This window comes from Mustelus asterias, chromosome 9 (assembly GCF_964213995.1).
Source record: "Mustelus asterias chromosome 9, sMusAst1.hap1.1, whole genome shotgun sequence".
Taxonomy (NCBI): Eukaryota; Metazoa; Chordata; class Chondrichthyes; order Carcharhiniformes; family Triakidae; genus Mustelus; species Mustelus asterias.
This window is the reverse complement of record NC_135809.1, coordinates 27,871,187-27,888,975: the sequence shown is the minus strand read 5'-3', so window position 1 is coordinate 27,888,975 and position 17,789 is coordinate 27,871,187. Positions and strand designations below refer to the sequence as shown.

Sequence of the window (17,789 nt, the reverse complement as noted above, 5' to 3'; positions counted from 1 at the left end):
CCTGTTTCCTTGCTGTTTCTATGACTCTAATATGTATGAATATGTGGCTAATAATTCATCCTGGGGTCAAATATTGCATCAAGATTGCAAACAGATTGGTTTTGACTCTGACTGTTACCAGGAAGAGGGCTGGAATTAGAATCATAGAAATCCTACAGTGCAGAAAGAGGCCTTTTGGCCCATTGAGTCTGTACCGACCCCAATCCCACCCAGGCCCTACCCCCATACCCCTACATATTTACCCCCTAATCCCTCTAACCTACGCATCTCAGGACACGAAGGGGCAATTTTAGCATAGCCAATCAAACTAACACGCACATCTTTGGACTGTGGCAGGAAACTGGAGCACCTGGAGAAAACCCACGCAGACACGAGGAGAATGTGCAAACTCCACACAGACAGTGACCCAAGCCGGGAATCGAACCCGGGTCCCTGGAGCTGTGAAGCAGCAATGCTAACCACTGTGCTACCGTGCCGCCCGGTTTGAGAATTTGGGAGTTTGAGAATGGAGTTTGGGTTGGGGACTGATGGCAAGAAATGCAGCTATTAATTTTTGGAAATTCTCCGTATTGCATTTTTATCTTTTTGATTTTGAGTGTTGTACAACAGTAAATTTGCGAATGTCTACAGTTTGTATATTACTGTTTCTCAATATTTGTAGGTCTCCCCACTGACTGCACCTTTTGAGGGAGGAACAAGACTATCCATTTGTGGGAAGGATTTTGGAGCACTGAAAGCTGGAAAAATAAGTGCTAAAATGATTGCCATCGAAGTGGGAAATGCTACCTGCAAACTGGAGGCAAACAAAAGCAATAAAAACAGGTGTGGCAAGAAGAATACAATTCTGGCTAAATACCGACTGCTTCTATATTTTTAGCGGTGGTCAAAGAGTCATATCCAACTGGAATTAAGAGAAAACTTGCCCCAACTTCGCCTACACTGGTAGACAAATGATCACTTGCATCAGGCCACAAGTCTTGCTCCAGATTTATAGATCATAAAAGCCAGCACAAATATGTGGCACAAGGTTTAAAACGATCTACCATGGTCAAGTTAATGTTATCTCTTTCTACTGGGGCTGCTAGATGGAGCTCAATATGGCTATGAGACACCTCAGAGCCAATGCTAACCTGGCTTGTCTGCTGGGAACGGTGCAGACGGGGTTTAAAATAGCTGTCCGTTCTTCCCACTTTTGTAGCCACTGCTGTTTTAACTCTTGGATGTTCAGGAGTAATGAGACTGCCTGGCCCATGCACATGGGAGCCTCTTCATGATCAAAATATCAGTATTTATTGGCATCTTTCAAACCTTAACACTAACTGGGGAAATGCAGCTGCAATGCCAAGTGCCAGAGTCACTAGGAAAAGTTACTGACTAGGACCAGGAAAGATCCAGATAACTGATTGTTTTTACCTAACATGTCTCCTTGTGAACCAAAATGGGCTCCTCTCCACCTGTCAAGGGAATTTTGTGTCTCCTGTGATCTGGGCTTTCCCTGACCACAGTTCCCATCAGACCCCAACCTTATTAGACTTATCTTAGTGCCAAGAACAATTCTCCTGGATCTCCAATGACAATTGGATTGCCTGAAGCCAGAGTCTCACTGGCTGCATAGCCACTGTCTCAGGAGTCAGCATGACAACATGTAAATTAGGCCCAGGAGTTCAGTCTGGTCACGCTGCATGGTGGTGCCATCACGGATGCTTCCTTGCTGCTAGGGCCCCCACATACCACACTTCTATTGCAGGTTAAAACCAGGGCTAGACATCTAGAAAGGAGGGAGGGGTGAAAACAATTAGATTCAGAGAAAATTCGGCCCATCGAGTCTGCATCAACTCTCCAAAAGAGCATTTTACCTAGGCGCTCTCCCCCCACCCTATCCCTGTAAACCCACACATTTACTATGGCTAATCCACATAACCTACACATCTTTGGACACTAAGGGGTAATTTAACATGACCAATCCACCAAACCTGCACATCTTTGGGCTGTGGGAGGAAACCAGAGGAAGCCCACGCATACACAGAGAGAAATTGCGAACTCCACCCACACAGTCACCCGAAGCTGGAATTGAACCCAGGTCCTGGGAGCTGTGAGGCAGCAGTGCTAACCGTTGTGACACTGCGCCTAATAGAGTGCAGTGTCTTAAATCCAGCTGTCCAAAAGCCAGAGTTGTCAGATAACCTGACACTTTTAGAATGTGCCATGTATCAATTTTAATACTAAAAAACTTACCTGGACAATTCAGCTAGGCACTGAATAATGGCAAAGTGTGTGTGAGTGCATGCGCGTGTGCGTGCATCAAGGTTACTGGTTTTGGGAGACTACTTTTACTGCCTATCTCTTCCTCATCCCATTGCATATTCTCAGTTACTTGCAAAGCACATTTACAATATTTTGGGAGGGATTCTCCAACCATCCATGCCAGCTGGATTCTCCAGTCCCGCTGCAAGTGAACCTGAAATTTGGCTGAGCGCCAAATTCTCCATGCTCTTTGCCAGTGGCGATGGGGCATGAACGGCTGCAGAATTTATCTCTCGCTTATACACCATGATTTTCCAGCTGGTTTGTACTGATGATTGTCTAAAAGCCCAGTCACCTTATTGGAGACTTCAGACTTGAATTGTCAGTGAAAAATAATACTCTTTACCAAGAAAAAGATGGGAATTGTAGAAACAAGCCAGTGTATCCAGACTATTTGCTCAGCAGAATGTAAACAATAAAATAACTACTATTTAGAATCATGTTTCCTGCCTTATGATAGCAAATTTCTCTTTTTCTTTTCAAAGACTCCTGTGCACATTGGAAGCAGTTAATGCCACACAAGATTATAACCCCGTCTATATTAATTTAACTTTGAACAGAAGTTTGTCAACACAAATGCACGGCTTCCATTTTGTGGTAAGTTATGGAGTCCACTCTTTTTATTCAGAATTTCTAACCTTCTAGAATGTGACGATGTGAGACTTAATTGTGGGTAATCAGAACCAAACATTTACCGAACTCTCTTCTGTAACATTATGGGTCTGGTCTGTCTTTGCAGGCACTTTTATAAGACTTTTGAAAACACTTTCACACAATCCAGGCCCAGTCATCACCCAAGGAAGAGAGATGGGCGAACAGTGTCATCCATTGCTCGCTGCATTGATCTGTAAAGACGTCCACACCCTCGAATATCCTCCAACCTATTTTTCACAAATTGGTCCTCGGTTCCTTCAGAAAGTTGTTGTACGGGAAAACCTGTACATGCATCAACAAGCACCGAGCTGTCACCAGCAGTTAGGATTAGCCAATTAAGATTTGAGAAAATGTCTGAGGTGCAGTGCTCTCATTAGGCAGTTATTTCAAAAATGTGCATGGGCTGCTGTAAGCTGTCTACTGTGAAAACTGAAGGGAGAGGAAAACTTCTCAAATCTTTTGATCTTAACTGTCACAAAACTGGCGACACTTGATTTTCATTTGATCAAACTGGCTTCATGCAAATTGCCGCCATGTCTAACGACTCAGATTGTGTGTTGTGCAGGAAGAAAGAGAATATTGCAATTTAAAAAGGGTCTCCACAGAGTTATTTTTATGTTCAATTTATTTTTTGTCTTGATATTTTTTGCCTTTACTTCTCAATGATTGCTGCAGCACCTTCTTACGTTTTATCATGGGAATTTTCTTGACTCCTTTCTGGTTGATGTTTTTCATAAGGAATCATCTGAGTGCATCTTTGTAATAACCTGTAACTGTAAAGATGAGAATTACTACTTATCTAATAGTTCTATCAGTAAGCCCCGTGCAGCTAGTTGTACCGACCAGGAGTTCATCTGCAACTAATTGATCTAGGCTGAAGGTGTAGCACAGACAGGATGGGTGGAATTTAATATCATCCCCCTTGGCAAGTTTGGAAAGGGGGATGGGCGCATTTCATAGGTCAGGAAGTTGGTGGGTGAGTATCCGTGCCAACCTCCCACCTCTGCCATGATTAAATCTGGGATGGGAAGGCGTGTAGATGGTCTGCCTGCCCCAACACCATTTGAGGCCCTTATGTGGATAATTAAGGGCCTCATTCTGTCACCACTGATGTTCAACGAGTGATGGCTGGGCCGGTTGCCACACAGGAAACCCAAAAAGCAGACACTGTCGGGTTTGCTTGAGAGGGGCATCCCTTGGTCCAATGCCTGATTGAGGGACCTGGAATTGGGAAGAAGGGTGGGGTCCACTGAGAGCCAACGTGTCCCCACACTCTCCCAACCCCTGCTTGTTGATCCCACTCCCATCATCCGCACTGCACGAACCCCATCCTGCAATCTGGGTTCCTTGGTGATTCTGGGCCTCGAAGATTCTTGGCTCCCCCAATGGAGATACTTCTCAATGCACAGCGAACAGCTTCTAATTGGCCGGAAGTCCTCAGGGGCGGGATCGCCACCTCCAAGGTCCGCTGGCCGCTGAAGTGCCTGAGAGGCTCTGAATTTGACAGGCCTTCCCCAAAGGAAGTGATGCAGAGCATCACCAGCTCTCTAACCAGTGGATCAGACTCTGCCACTTCCACTAAACGCTGCCATATGATTGACTTTAGTGTCACCCGGGTGAGAGAGGGAACATCACAGCGGTTAGCACTGCTGCCTCACAACACCAGGGACCCGGGTTCGATTCCAGCTTTGGGTGACTGACTGTGTAGAGTTTGTACGTTCTCCCCGTGTCTGCGTGGGTTTCCTCCGGATGCTCCAGTTTCCTCCCACAATCCAAAGATGTGCAGGTTGGGTGGATTAGCCATGATAAATGCATGAGGTTATGGGGAGAGGGGGGGGGGGGGGTTGAGCATGGGTAAGATGCTCTTTTAGAGAGTCGGTGCAGACTCAATGGGCCGAATGGCCTCCTTCTGCACTGTATGGGTTCCATGCTTCTATCGCCCAAGGTTCCTGTTCCTAATGAGACACAATAAGGATCCCATCACTAAACAGCCAGCCAACACTAACTGAGAGGTTCAAATTATGAGGGATATTTATGTAGTGGAGGAAGCTGAGGGCAGCTGCTAACTATGGAAGCATTGCGTAACAAAATGATACCCTTCAGAAGGGGAGGGGAAGAAAATTGGTGTATAAAGAAGGGAGATGGGGACAAAACCAAAATAAGATCAGAAAAATTTAGTGCCGACAGCTGTCCAGTGGATTTTGTTTTACCAACAATAAATGATGCCAAGTTTGACTTTTCTTTCTTTTGCATTCGGGGGGTGCGGTACAGAATCCAGCGATAACTCATATCTCCCCAACTCACGGCCCCAAATCAGGAGGAACCTTACTCACTCTGACGGGAAAGTATTTGAATAGTGGAAGCAGAAGACAAGTTTTCATTGGAGGAAAAGTGTGCGATCTAAAAAGGTATGCTTTCCATTTTCTTTGAACGTACCGTTAGTTTTCAGAAGTATTGAAAAATGCTCTGAGTGCAAGGTCTTATTTTTAAGCTTTTCCCATTTGTTTGAAAGTTTGTATTGATTTTCTTTAGTGCTTCAGCTGTTACATAATCCAAAAACAAACTGCAGTTCCTAGAAATCTGAAGCAAAAACAGAAAATGTTGGAAACTGTGTTCAACCTTACATTTGTTTCTCTCTCCATGGATGATGCTGGAGCTACTGGGGGTTTCCGGCATCTTCTGTTTTTATTAGAGTTGCTACTTGTTGAACAAGATGGCGCTGGAGTGAGGTGACTTCTTGCGAGCGGTCCCCAGCATACCCTCTAATTCTATCTTTTACTCTCATTCTATGCTCTTAAAACTTGACTCTAACTCTGATCTTTCTCTACACCCTATCTTTAACAGCAACACAGCGCTGCACTTTCACCTTTCCTTCTCCCCTCTGTACTCTATGAATAACATGTTTTGTCTGTGTAGTGCACAGAAAACAATACTTTTCACTGTATCCCAATACACGTAACAATAATAAATCAAATCAAATCAAATGGGTTTTTTAAAATTCTTTTACTCCATCCTTAAAGTTACAAAGTCAATGCTCAGAGTTGACCGGGCAAACCCAAATCCATTTCTTCCTGGCTCCAAAGACCAAATTCAAATTCCAACTGAATCCAATTCATGGTCCCCCCCTATGAGAGAGACAGACAAGATCCAAGCTGACCAGATGAAGCATTGCTCTTGGACTTGATCTGACGCTTCACAGAATTGTTATACGATGGTGTATTAATGCAGTTACTCTGTTCAGCTGAAAATGGCCAAATGGGGACGCAGACCTGAGGACCAGAGTGCTGTTGGAAGACAGAGCAGTTTGCACACAGCTCCTCTTCAATGCCCAGCAAAGCTCGCTGCCACTCTAATCCACTGACCTAAAATGGGAAGGTGTGCAGTCTGCTAGCTCAATTGCTCCATCTACTGCTCCAGCAGAAAACTGTCACAATTTACCCAATAATGGCAGGTGAAGATCTTTAAGAATCAAGTTAGATCTGTTGACTCAGTTCAGCATCTTATGATCAGAAATATAGAGCCTTCCTGAGAGAGGTTTTTGTGTAACAATTTGTTTTAAAGAAAAATGAGCATGTTGCTTTTTTCTCCTCCACTGAAGAATCAGTGATTATTTTATCAGCTCGTACATTATGTGTCTTAATTTGTTAATCAAATGCCTGCAATGTTACTGAATTACTTCTGAATGCCACCAACTTCTATTGGTGTTGTAATTGTGACAATATTTTTATTCAATTCCTATATTTGAAGCATATTAAGAATTGCTTATTCCATTTATAACCATGTCAGCAGCAACATTCGGTGCTTTGCTCGTGTCAAGTATATATTGAAAGTTTTATTGCTAAATCCAGCTGGTTGATCATTTGTATGTATCCACTCCCAGTATGTATTTATACTGACTCTACAGAGGTTGGAAAGATAATTTTATCCTGTGCCTCATTATTAAACTCAGTTGGTTAGGATGCTTTGAAATGGAGGCAACCATGGTGGCACAGTGGTTAGCACTGATGCCTCACATCGCCAGGGACCCCGGTTCAATTCAGGTGACTGTGTGGAGTTTGCACATTCTCCCTGTGTCTGCGTGGGTTTCCCCTGGGTGCTCTGGTTTCCTCCCACACTCCAAAGATGTGCAGGTTATGTGGATTGGCCAGGCTAAATTGCCTCTTAGTGTTCCCAAGATGTGTAGGTTAGGTGGATTAACAGGGTAAATGCAGGGGGTTATAGGGATAGGGCAGGGGAGAGGGCCTGGGTAAGATACTCTTGTCAGAGAGAATGTGCAGACTAGATGGGCCAAGTGACCTCCTCTACACTGTAGGGATTCTATGGTGGAAGCTATATGTGACCATTTCAGTCAAATAGATTGTGTGTGTTTTGCCCAGAATTTTCCTTTATTTATTTTAGTTACTCATTGATGTGGGCCTTTATTTTGGTCAGCCTCACAAACAGTCACTTATCTCTGCTCCTAAAATAATATTTTCACATGCTTCTCAAGATGCTGACTCTTTCTGTGCCTTTACAAATAGCGCTTCCAGCACCTCACGCGAGTGCCAGTTACCCAAGCACGAGCCTTGGTGCTGAGTGTCTGCAGTCTATCAGGCTGTGGAGGTCACCAGAACTGAGCCCAGTTCCATTCCCACTTTAATATCCATTTTCTTTCCTGATGTTCACAAGCATACGATTTCCAGCAGAAGTCGAGGACTGGCCATCAAAAGCGAAAGTCTCTCTCTTCTATTTCTACTCGCCTCAGAATTGTTGTGGTCAATGCGTCACCCTGACCACTTCCACCAGATCACTTTGCACAGACTAAGGTCTGTGATCTTTTTGTGGTTTACTTAACAGAGTGTCACCTCTTAAGCCAAGCTTTCATGTCCTGCTTCTCTCTTTGTTTTTATTGCATATTCCTTCCAGCGTCTCCGAAACGAAGATTGAATGCTCTACCCCTGCCCACACTTTGCTGCTGACACATTCTGTGGTTTTGAAAATAGACTCCGCCGTACGCGAGGTCAACGACTCTTTCACATGTGTGGAAAATCCATCCATCCGCAACATTTATCCAGTCTGGTCATTTCGCAGGTGAGATGTAGTATGTTATTCCATGTTAATCTGCGTCTCTCTTCAAGACACTGGGAACTCATGTTTACTTCTCTTCATTGCAGTGGAGGAAGCACGGTGACAGTGAAAGGAATTAACTTGAATTTTGTACAGTCCCCTCAGATGGTCATCACAGTACAGCAAATACCAAAGGCTTTCCAGGTGGTAAGTTTTCCAAATACCTCTGACATGTCCTGACCTTGTTGCATCGGAAGACGAAACCAGGAGTCGGCCATTTAGCTCCTCAAACTTCCTCTGCGATTTGATTTGATTTATTATTGTCACATGTATTAGCATACAGTGAAAAGTATTGTTTCTTGTGCGCTATACAGACAAAACATACTGTTCATAGAGAAGGAAAGGAGAGAGTTCAGAATGTAGTGTTACAGTCATAGCTAGGGTTTAGAGAAAGATCAATTCAATGCGAGGTAGGTCCATTCAAAAGTCTGATGGCAGCAGGGAAGAGGTTTTTGAGTCAGTTGGTACGTGATCTCAGACTTTTGTATCTTTCTCTCGACAGAAGAAGGTGGAAGAGAGAATGTCCAGAGTGCGTGGTGTCCTTGTTTATGCTGGCTGCTTTTCCGAGGCAGTGGGAAGTGTAGACAGAGTCAATGGATGGGAGGCTGGTTTGGATGATGGACTGGGCTTCATTCACGTCCCTTTGTAGTTTCTTGCGGTCTTGGGCAGAGCAGGAGCCAGACCAAGCTGTGATACAACTAGAACGAATGCTTTCTATGGTGCATCTGTAAAAGTTGGTGAGAGTCGTAGCGGACATGCCAAATTTCCTCAGTCTTCTGAGAAAGTAGAGGCATTGGTGGGCTTAATTGGATTGTGACAGATGTGTACCTAAACTACTTTTTCCTGCTTTAGCTCCACCTCCCTCTGTGCCATTACCACTAAACATCTGTCAGTCTCAGTCCTGAAGAAATCGATTGACTTAATGTCTGCGGAGGTGAAGGCACCAAATTCCTACTGACCTTTGTGTGAAAGACCTGCCCTGAAATGTAGGCCTGGACGTTCGCTCCCGAGTTGAATGCGCGGAATTGGGAAATCTCCTGGCTTGTCACACCCGCCTAAGGAAAAGGTGCCCTAAGTGGCGGGATCTTCATTTCGGGAGGGGGCTGGAGGTTGGCAGGGGCAGGATAGAATCAGCGCCCCCCCCTCCCCAAACGCAGATTGGTGGTGCCCACGGGTGGGTTTCCTGATTTGCTCGCTCTTCTTGTCTGAAGGAATGTGAGGCTGGAGGGTTATCATCCCCTCGCGGGGCTCTTTTCCCTGAGCATCCAATCTCAGGCTCCTGTAGAAAGGCCAAAGACGGTGAGTAGGGCTCACTGGCGCAGGATGAACGCATTATTTAACGCTGCCAGGATAAATGTGCATTCATGTTCTTGGCGTGATCGCATACCCAACTGCATGTGAATGGAGTTGTGCCCCTTGTGGTTGGTGTACCTCTCCCTTAGTGGAACCCATTGAGCAATGGTGTCCTGCACCATTGGATATCCTGATATCCTGGCAAAGCTGCCAGTTCTTTCATCCTGAGTGAGGAGATAATGTACCCTCTTCTTTTGGGTAGATGGTCTCTGTGTCACATCCCCCACCAGAAGCTCCAAGGAAAAATGTACTGAAATATGTCAGTGCTGGTGCCATCTGCTGCTCCTGTCTTGAAGGACCTGGATGGATAAAAATTAAAGGTGGCTGACCTTCATGGCAATGGCAGGGCAGTCTCCAATACTGGCCCAGCCGGTGACACCCACATCCCATGAAAGAATAAAAAAAAGTGAGACTCCCAAGTTAGGTTGTAGAACCTGAGTCTCTTTAGTCACTGGTTGCAGATCAGGTGTGGGTGGGAGAAACCTGAGACGCTCTTGGCGGGTAAGGTCTTCAGTGTAGAGCCTCCTTCTCCTCACTCCTTACAAAGCTTCTGTCTCTGCATCCTCTGCTCAATCTGCTGGCCATGTGGCAGACCAAGAGACATGGCAACCACAGCCTCGATACCCTGGCAGCAATTCCTGCACTCCCCGGATTGTAAATATCAGCTCTCAAAAACGCAGGCCTGAAAACACAGCCCAGTACTTACCCAATCTCGGCCTCAGCAGCAAGAAATCTAAAGTACCTCACCTGTGAGTTATTGTCCGACCCTAAAAGTAACACTGGTGCTTGGTGCTCCTGGCAGTTGACCACATGTTCTTTGCTGAGTGAGAAGAAAATACATTCTGCAGGATATTCTGGCCATTCCTGCCAGTGGTTCTTGCGGTCCCGTCAACGGTGAACACCTGCAGTGTGTTCCCCGGCGGCGGAGCGTGTGAATAACGGGAAACCCTGTTGACAGCAGTAGAACCGGAAGACCCTGCCACCAGCCAACGGCTGGGCCACCTCCACTGCTGCAGAATATGCCGCTGGGGCAGAGAATCACAGGATATTACATGCAGAAGAGGCCCTTCCGCCCATCGAGTCTGCACCGATACATGAAAGGCCCTGACCTGCCCACCTAATCCCACTTGCCAGCACCTAGCCCATAGCCTTGAATGTTATGGCATGCCAAGAGGGTGGTGGAAAATCCCACCCATCGAATGTGCCAGCATGGTCCAAGTTTTCAAATATAACATCAAATCAGCAGCTTCTGGCGCATGAAGGAGATGCCCACGCGATTGCCCTTCTCAGCATGGTGTGCCAAATGGAAAGTGCCAGAAATGGCAGCAGGCGCAGCATGACCTCCGAGTTCCATGCCACCATCCTCAGCATCGTTACAGATCTGAATTTCACACCACTTGAGTTAAAGACTCAAGTGATGGATTTTAATGAGCCATTCACAGTTACACTGCACAAGCTGTATGTACTTAGGCATCCGGGGTTTAATTTTTGAGACTGGCGTATGTTACTGACAGTATCGGACAGATTGCTGAACCACACTTTCATCACCTTGGAAAGGATCTGGCTGGTATATCAACAAGTTTGAAAATAACATGTTGGACATAAAGAAATTTGCCCCGCTCAGTGCGAGTCAGTGATTACACAATCGCAGCAGAGGTGCCCAGCTTCTGGATGTGGGGGAGTTTTAGGAAAGGATTTGAAAATCGCTTTACCAAAGATTTCCTCAGCGATGAAGCAGTGAGTGCTTTTTGATTGATCACTCAATTCCCACCCCCTCGTTTCCCAGTGCAGCAGGAAGCTGCCTGGCATGTGGACAAAATTGGAAGCACAGGGTACTCGGGTAACGTGATCAGAACTGCTACAGGGCAGAGCAACTAAAAGCAGGTAGGGAAAGTGCTTGGTTAGGAAGCATCCGGGGTGGCCCCACCTCTGGCTGGGCAAAGCTGCAGAAGAAGGCAGAGGGCTCCAGCCGCAGGTGGCTACACCAAGAAGGGTCCAAACGCTGGTGAGAGAGCACCGGACTCACCCAAGCGACCTGCAGATCTCCAAGTGACAATGTCAGTGAAGAGTGTGATTCTCGAGGGAGGCCGTTGTCAATCTAGCTGCCGTGCTGAAGCATGAGCTGTAGCCAGTGGTGTTTTGGAGGGCACCCAATGCCAAGGCCATGAAGATCACCATGGCTCTTGGCTTCAACACATCTGGATATTTTTGGGGATTGACTGGGAACATGTGGGGGCTTTGCCAGCCACTGCTGCATCAAGGAGGTGACCAATGCCTAGAGGGCTGGGAACTATTTGTGCTTCCAAACTAACCCGGGCCGTGAGGAAGAGAGTTCCTCAGCTTCAAGGCCATTACTGGATTCCCCTAGGTGCAGGTTTGATCGATTGCACGCACGTGACCACCACGTTTCCTATGGACCAGCCAGCGACCTTCATCAACAAAGATGGCTTTCATTCCATCAACATTTGACTGGTCTGCATATTCTACAGGATTTCTCAGAGCAGCTAGGCCATTTCAACACTCCCAGCTGCCACAGCTGTTCCAGCCCCACACGTACCCTCAGAGATGGGACAAACTTGGCTGCCAGTGAGATGCCATCGCATTGCAGCCAAGGAAGGGTACATATCCTGCCACAGTCGACCCAAGCGAGCATCGAGTAGGCCATTGAGATGAGATTCTGTTGCCTGGACCAATCTGGTAGAGCCCCACTGTAATCTCCAGGTAGTTTTCCTTTTACATTGTTTGCTGTGCTCTGCACAATCTAGAACTGCTATCATGCCCCTGGGACGTCTCCTTCACTGCCTGGTTGAAGCACAATCCTTGCTTTTGATTCAGATGCGGTCTCTACTGTACCTCCTCCATTCAGCAGTTCTCAGGCCGCAGGGGTCCGCTATGGAGCAAATATTTGTTAATTTCTGACTTTCACACTGAAGAGATTTCACTGCTTTGAAAGTTGCAATAGATGTTAGCTAAACCTGAGGCTTTGAATGCAAGATTTTTAAACGTATAGATGGACAAATATTAGAATTGTAAAAATAGATTTCATTAATAAGAAGCAGCAAAGCAAACATAAAGTGAGGAAGAGGAGAAAGGGGGGAAAACATCAAGCATTTTCTTTGTTCAAATTATTCTTCATTACAATATTCACTCTACATAGCCTAAATAAAGATTCTCCTAACATTGAATTAGCGCTATCACAATGATATTCGTGTTTGTCTCAGCAATCAGTGTATGAACTGAATGAACGCGATTTTTGAATTCTATGATTCTGAAAATATTTTAAATAAAAGGGTGGCCCTGCAAGCCTTGAATTTCCTGACGTTTTCAATGGTGGGTGCCTTATTATATTTCTGACGCATGCATCTCTTGTAAGTTTTTCAAATTGTCTCTATGCCAAAGAAAAGTCTAAAGGAACAAATCATCTTCAAGTATGTCTTCCAGTAGGAGGCAGGTGTTTTAATTACATTTCCACCTCAAAGCTGTGTAACTTAACAAACAATTTTACAAAAAACACCAAAGAAAAATATATTCTTTGACATAATGCACAATAATGTATATCCATGGAATTACTTTGCACAAGTGTTGATGACGGTAGAATTATTCATATTTCCTGGTGAGGATTAGAATTGTCACCAGATCTATGTAATGTAGCTAAAGCTGTTTTTGTGTTTGAAACTGCATAAATATATATAGGTGGCACAGTGGTTAGCACAGCTGCCTCACAGCGCCAGGGTTTAATTCCGACCTTGGGTAACTGTGTGGAGTTTGCACATTCTTCCCGAGTCTGCCTATGTTTCCTCCGAGTGCTCCGGTTTCCTCCCACACTCCAAAATGTGCAGGTTAGGTGGATTGACCTTGCTAAATTGTCCCTTAGTGTTCCAAGATGTGTAGGTGAGGGGGATTGGCAGGGTACATATGTGGGATTACGGGGATAGGGTGGGATGCTCTGTTGGAGAGTCGGTGCAGACCTGATGGGCCAAATGGCCTTCTTCTGCACTGTAGGGATTCTTTGATTCTTCTATGACATATGTCCTCTTTTCTGAGTGTGTATATGCAGTTTTAATTCACAAAGTTAAATGTATACACTAAAATATTGATTCATGAAAAGGTAATACCTGTTTGTTTTCTTCTCTAATAGACATGTAGACATGTGGATGACTTGGAGGTGATCCACTGTCAAACTCCCACTCTGGATCCCTTTAAACTGACACTACCTGCAAAAGGCAAAGCTTCCTTTATCTTTGATAATGTCACTGTGGGATCCTTTGATTTTGGCTATACAGAAGATCCTTTGCTTCAGACATTTAAAGTCCCCAAGGAAATCAAAAAGGGTGGCAGTAATGCTCTCGAGATTAAAGTAAGTGACTGGAATCTCAGCACATGTTCCTGTAAGAATGTAATTAAGAGTTAAATCTAATGAGATAGTTCTGTGTAATTTAATTTCCATACCTAGTTGGCTTATTACTTCCAAACGGTTTGTCGGTTGAGAAATTCAGCTATTTGATTTTATAACACAAGATATTTTTTTAAACTATGCACAAATACAATTGCCAGCCAGTGGCAATATAGAACAGAAAATATGTTGACCATGTGATAGCACCTGGTAGTGATTTTACATTGGGGTGGGCAGGGCATCGGAAGGAAAACCTGCCCTTTCCCCAATCAAAGCCCTTAAGTGGACATTTAGGGCGGGATTTTCCAGCCACGATCGCCCCAAGACTGGAAAATCCTGCCTGAGGTCAACAGACTTTTGCATGGTCCGTGTTCCGCCCGCTACACTTACCATGGCAAGCGGGATGGGAACATTCCGCCTTTAATGTCCAGTCAAGGGCCTTATCCTGCTTAGCCTTAATTTTCTAGGCCAATGTGTGGATGACAATTCAGGTGGTTGGGGGGAAGGCTAGATAAAAATATAATTCAATCTCGGGAAGCAGGAGTGCTGTGACTAGGGCCTGAATTTTTAGGATGTTGGGTGCTCGGCCATATTACTCTCTAACGAGAATTGATTGGCATTAGACAGGACTTCCATCTCAAGGAGGAAGCTCCGCCTTGGAGAGCTGCCAGCCAATCTGATAGGCTGGAAGGTCTCCAGTTCCTCAAGGCAGAGCACTGCAGTGGCCACTGGAAGAACTGGAATGAAATCCTGGGACATGGAGGACAGCTAAGTGGCAGTGGTCGCAGGGATAGGAGAGTAAGAAACGTCTGCTTTGTCATGAGGGGTGGTGGGCGATCGGGATCTTAGGGGATACGTCAGGTGGGATGAGAGGCGAGGGCCCGGGATCACTCAGCCTTAAGGGGGGGATGCCCCTAGTCACAAGGGGCCTACTTATGGAGCCCATCTCCCGCTTTTCGAGATCAAATTATGTTTTTATCTAGCCTTCCCCCACCACCTGAATTGTCATCCACACATCAGCCAAGAAAATTAAGGCTAAACGGGAAAAGGCCCTTGACTGGACATTAAAGGCGGACTGTTCCCATCTCACCCACCACGGGAAGCGTAGCAGGTGGGACACAGACCATTCAAAGGTCTGTTGACCTTGGGCAGGATTTTTCAGTCTTGGGGCGAGCGTGGCCGGAAAATCCCGCCCTAAATGTCCACTTAAGGGCTTTGACTGGGGAAAGGGCAGGTTTCCCTTTCGATGCCCTGTCCACCCCAGTGTAAAATCCATTACCAGGTTGCAATAGGCGGGAACCTGGAGGGGCGGCACGGTCGCACAGTGGTTAGCACTGCTGCTTCACAGCTCCAGGGTCCCGGGTTCGATTCCCGGCTCGGGTCACTGTCTGTGTGGAGTTTGCACATTCTCCTCGTGTCTGCGTGGGTTTCCTCCGGGTGCTCCGGTTTCCTCCCACAGTCCAAAGATGTGCGGGTTAGGTTGATTGGCCAGGTTAAAAATTGCCCCTTAGAGTCCTGGGATGTGTAGGTTAGAGGGATTAGCGGGTAAATATGTGGGGGTAGGGCCTGGGTGGGATTGTGGTCGGTGCAGACTCGATGGGCCGAATGGCCTCCTTCTGCACTGTAGGGTTTCTATGATTCTATGAATCCCATCCAAGCAATTACACATTGCCCCCACCTCAACCCACCTCAGACCCACTGGGGGTGAGGGGGGAGGGCAAAGTTCTGGCCCAGGTCTTTGTTCATTTCCAGTTAATCATAAAGCATGAACGTATAGGCTTCTACTAAGCAATGCTCAAACTTTCTAATTGTCCATCAGCTCCAGAAACCAGCAATCATCACATCTCCGACCGTGCCATTATAACGTAGTCTGTTTTGCCAAAAAGATGGTTTTATTTTATAGTAAAGAGACACTTGCCTTTTTGAAGAGTTTGTTTTGATGAATTAACAGTAATTAAGGATGCTATTTGTAATGATACTTGCAAATAACTTCATCAGTGCTTTGTTTTTAAGTTTGAAGGGGCACAGGTTAAGCCTGAAGCTGTTGATGGTAAAATCCTAACAGTTGGAAACCAAAGTTGTGAGAACGTCTATACAAAGCCACATACCTTGATTTGTATCATACCCCAGGATCTTTTACATTCAAGAAGTGAATTGGATGTAGAGGTAAGACATTTTATGCTCACATTTTGTATGATTACATTATATGTGGCCACATGGTGATTATATGACTGAAGATGCACTCTAGATAATCTTGATCTGGATGCTTGACTGTGATGGATAGAAACTGATAAAAGAAACTGATGAGAGTCACAAGAGTTCACAAGCAGGAACTGATAGTCTCATCAGAATTACAAGTGTGCACTGGAAGAAACTTTAGCCTGATAAAGTGACTTTTGAATGTGTTTTTTTCCCCCTAAATCCTTAATTGAAGTCTGAATGAAAAACTGACTCTCTTGCGCTGTCTGTATTTCATCTGGATGGAAGCTTGTTGAAGTCAATATTCGCCTGGAAATATTTAGAGATACAAATCAGTGGCACCCCCTGTTTCTTACCTGGTGTCAGAATTATGGTTTGGGTGGCACAGTGGTTAGCTCTGCTACTTCACGGTGTCAGGGACCTGGGTTCGATTCCTGCCTTGGGTCACTGCCTGTGCGCAGTTTGCACGTTCTCCTTGTGTCTGCGTGGGTTCCCTCCGGGTGCTCCATATCCTCCCACAGTCCAAAGATGTGCGGATTAGGGTGGATTGGCCATGCTAACTTGCTGCTTAGTGTCAGGGGGACTAGCAGGGTCAATACATGGGGTTACGGGGATAGGGGCTGGATGAGATTGTGGTCGGTGCAGACCCAATGGGCCGAATGGTCTCCTTCCGCACTGTAGGGATTCTATGATTAATTCATGCGATAACCTTTCAAAATCCTTTAGATTTCAGGTGATTTGTCATAGCCTCTAAACCCCCCCATCCTGACTGCAGAGCCCCAGCTTCTTCCACTACTGTCAGTGTTTCCCTTTATTCCTCAAGCTCTGAGTGTAAGAACTTCCATGATATGTCTAGCCCTCCATCTCCTGTTGCGGACAGTATCCAAAGTCTCGAATGCTCCCAGAATAGAATAGAACCATAGAATCCTTACAGTGCAGAAGGAGGCCATTCGGCCCATCAAGTCTGCACCAACTCTCTGAGACATAATTCAAATTTTAACTGTAGTTCAGAACTCCAATCTATTGGGTGGAATTTTACCGGCGCACCCCATCCATTGATGGGCGGAGCGAGCCGGTGAAGTCGCGCAAGAGCCAAGAAATCAGAATCATGCCCAATTTCTCAGCTCTCATGATTTTATGAGAGCCGGATTTCCGGCGAGGTCAGCCTCTCGCCGGGAATGGTCGAGAGGCTGAATAATTTATTTAATATATTTAAATCACACTTAACATGTGTTTAGCGACCCCAGTGCTCAATCGTCCGGGCTCACTTGCTTTTATGGCCTCGCCGGGAGGTGTTCTCTCTGGTGAGGAAAACACCTGCTCCCACGAATGGGGAACAGTTCTGTTGGCCTCGCCGGTGGAACAGGAAGCCATTAATGCGCCCCCCCCCCCCCGTCCCGTCCCGGGGAGGCCGAGAGCAAGGGGGGTGGCCCTTGGCCAATGCCAGCCTGGCACCTGGGCAATGCCCAGCACGTACCTTGTCACTGCCTACTGAGCCTATGGGGGCGGGGCCTATGGGACGGGGCATGAAGGGGCAGCCCGATTGCGGGGGAGAGGAGCCCGCTGCCACTCTGTAACGGGATCGGATTGGGGGAGGGGCCTGATTGGTCTGGGCGGTGGGGGGAGCGGCGGGGGCTAGATACCCATGCATTGTGGGGCTCGCGATCGGCCGTGGGCCCCTGTGATTGCGGGGACGGGGTTGGTTCAGGCTGGCTCCAGCAGCAGGGGCCTGACAACTCGCTCTCTGTCTGTCAGACCCCTGCAGTTGCTATTGAGCATG

At 46.3% G+C, this 17,789-nt stretch overlaps 1 protein-coding gene across 1 annotated transcript in view; it reads left to right on the top strand.

The window, feature by feature from the left end:
• Positions 1 to 17,789, top strand: part of met (MET proto-oncogene, receptor tyrosine kinase) — a 127,956-nt gene that overhangs the window by 89,693 nt on the left and 20,474 nt on the right. The window contains exons 6-12 of the mRNA XM_078219876.1: positions 662 to 822; positions 2,790 to 2,901; positions 5,230 to 5,366; positions 7,864 to 8,028; positions 8,112 to 8,211; positions 13,556 to 13,774; positions 15,824 to 15,976. Coding sequence (XP_078076002.1) covers positions 662 to 822; positions 2,790 to 2,901; positions 5,230 to 5,366; positions 7,864 to 8,028; positions 8,112 to 8,211; positions 13,556 to 13,774; positions 15,824 to 15,976 — 1,047 coding nt within the window. The remainder of the gene's footprint in view (positions 1 to 661; positions 823 to 2,789; positions 2,902 to 5,229; positions 5,367 to 7,863; positions 8,029 to 8,111; positions 8,212 to 13,555; positions 13,775 to 15,823; positions 15,977 to 17,789) is intronic.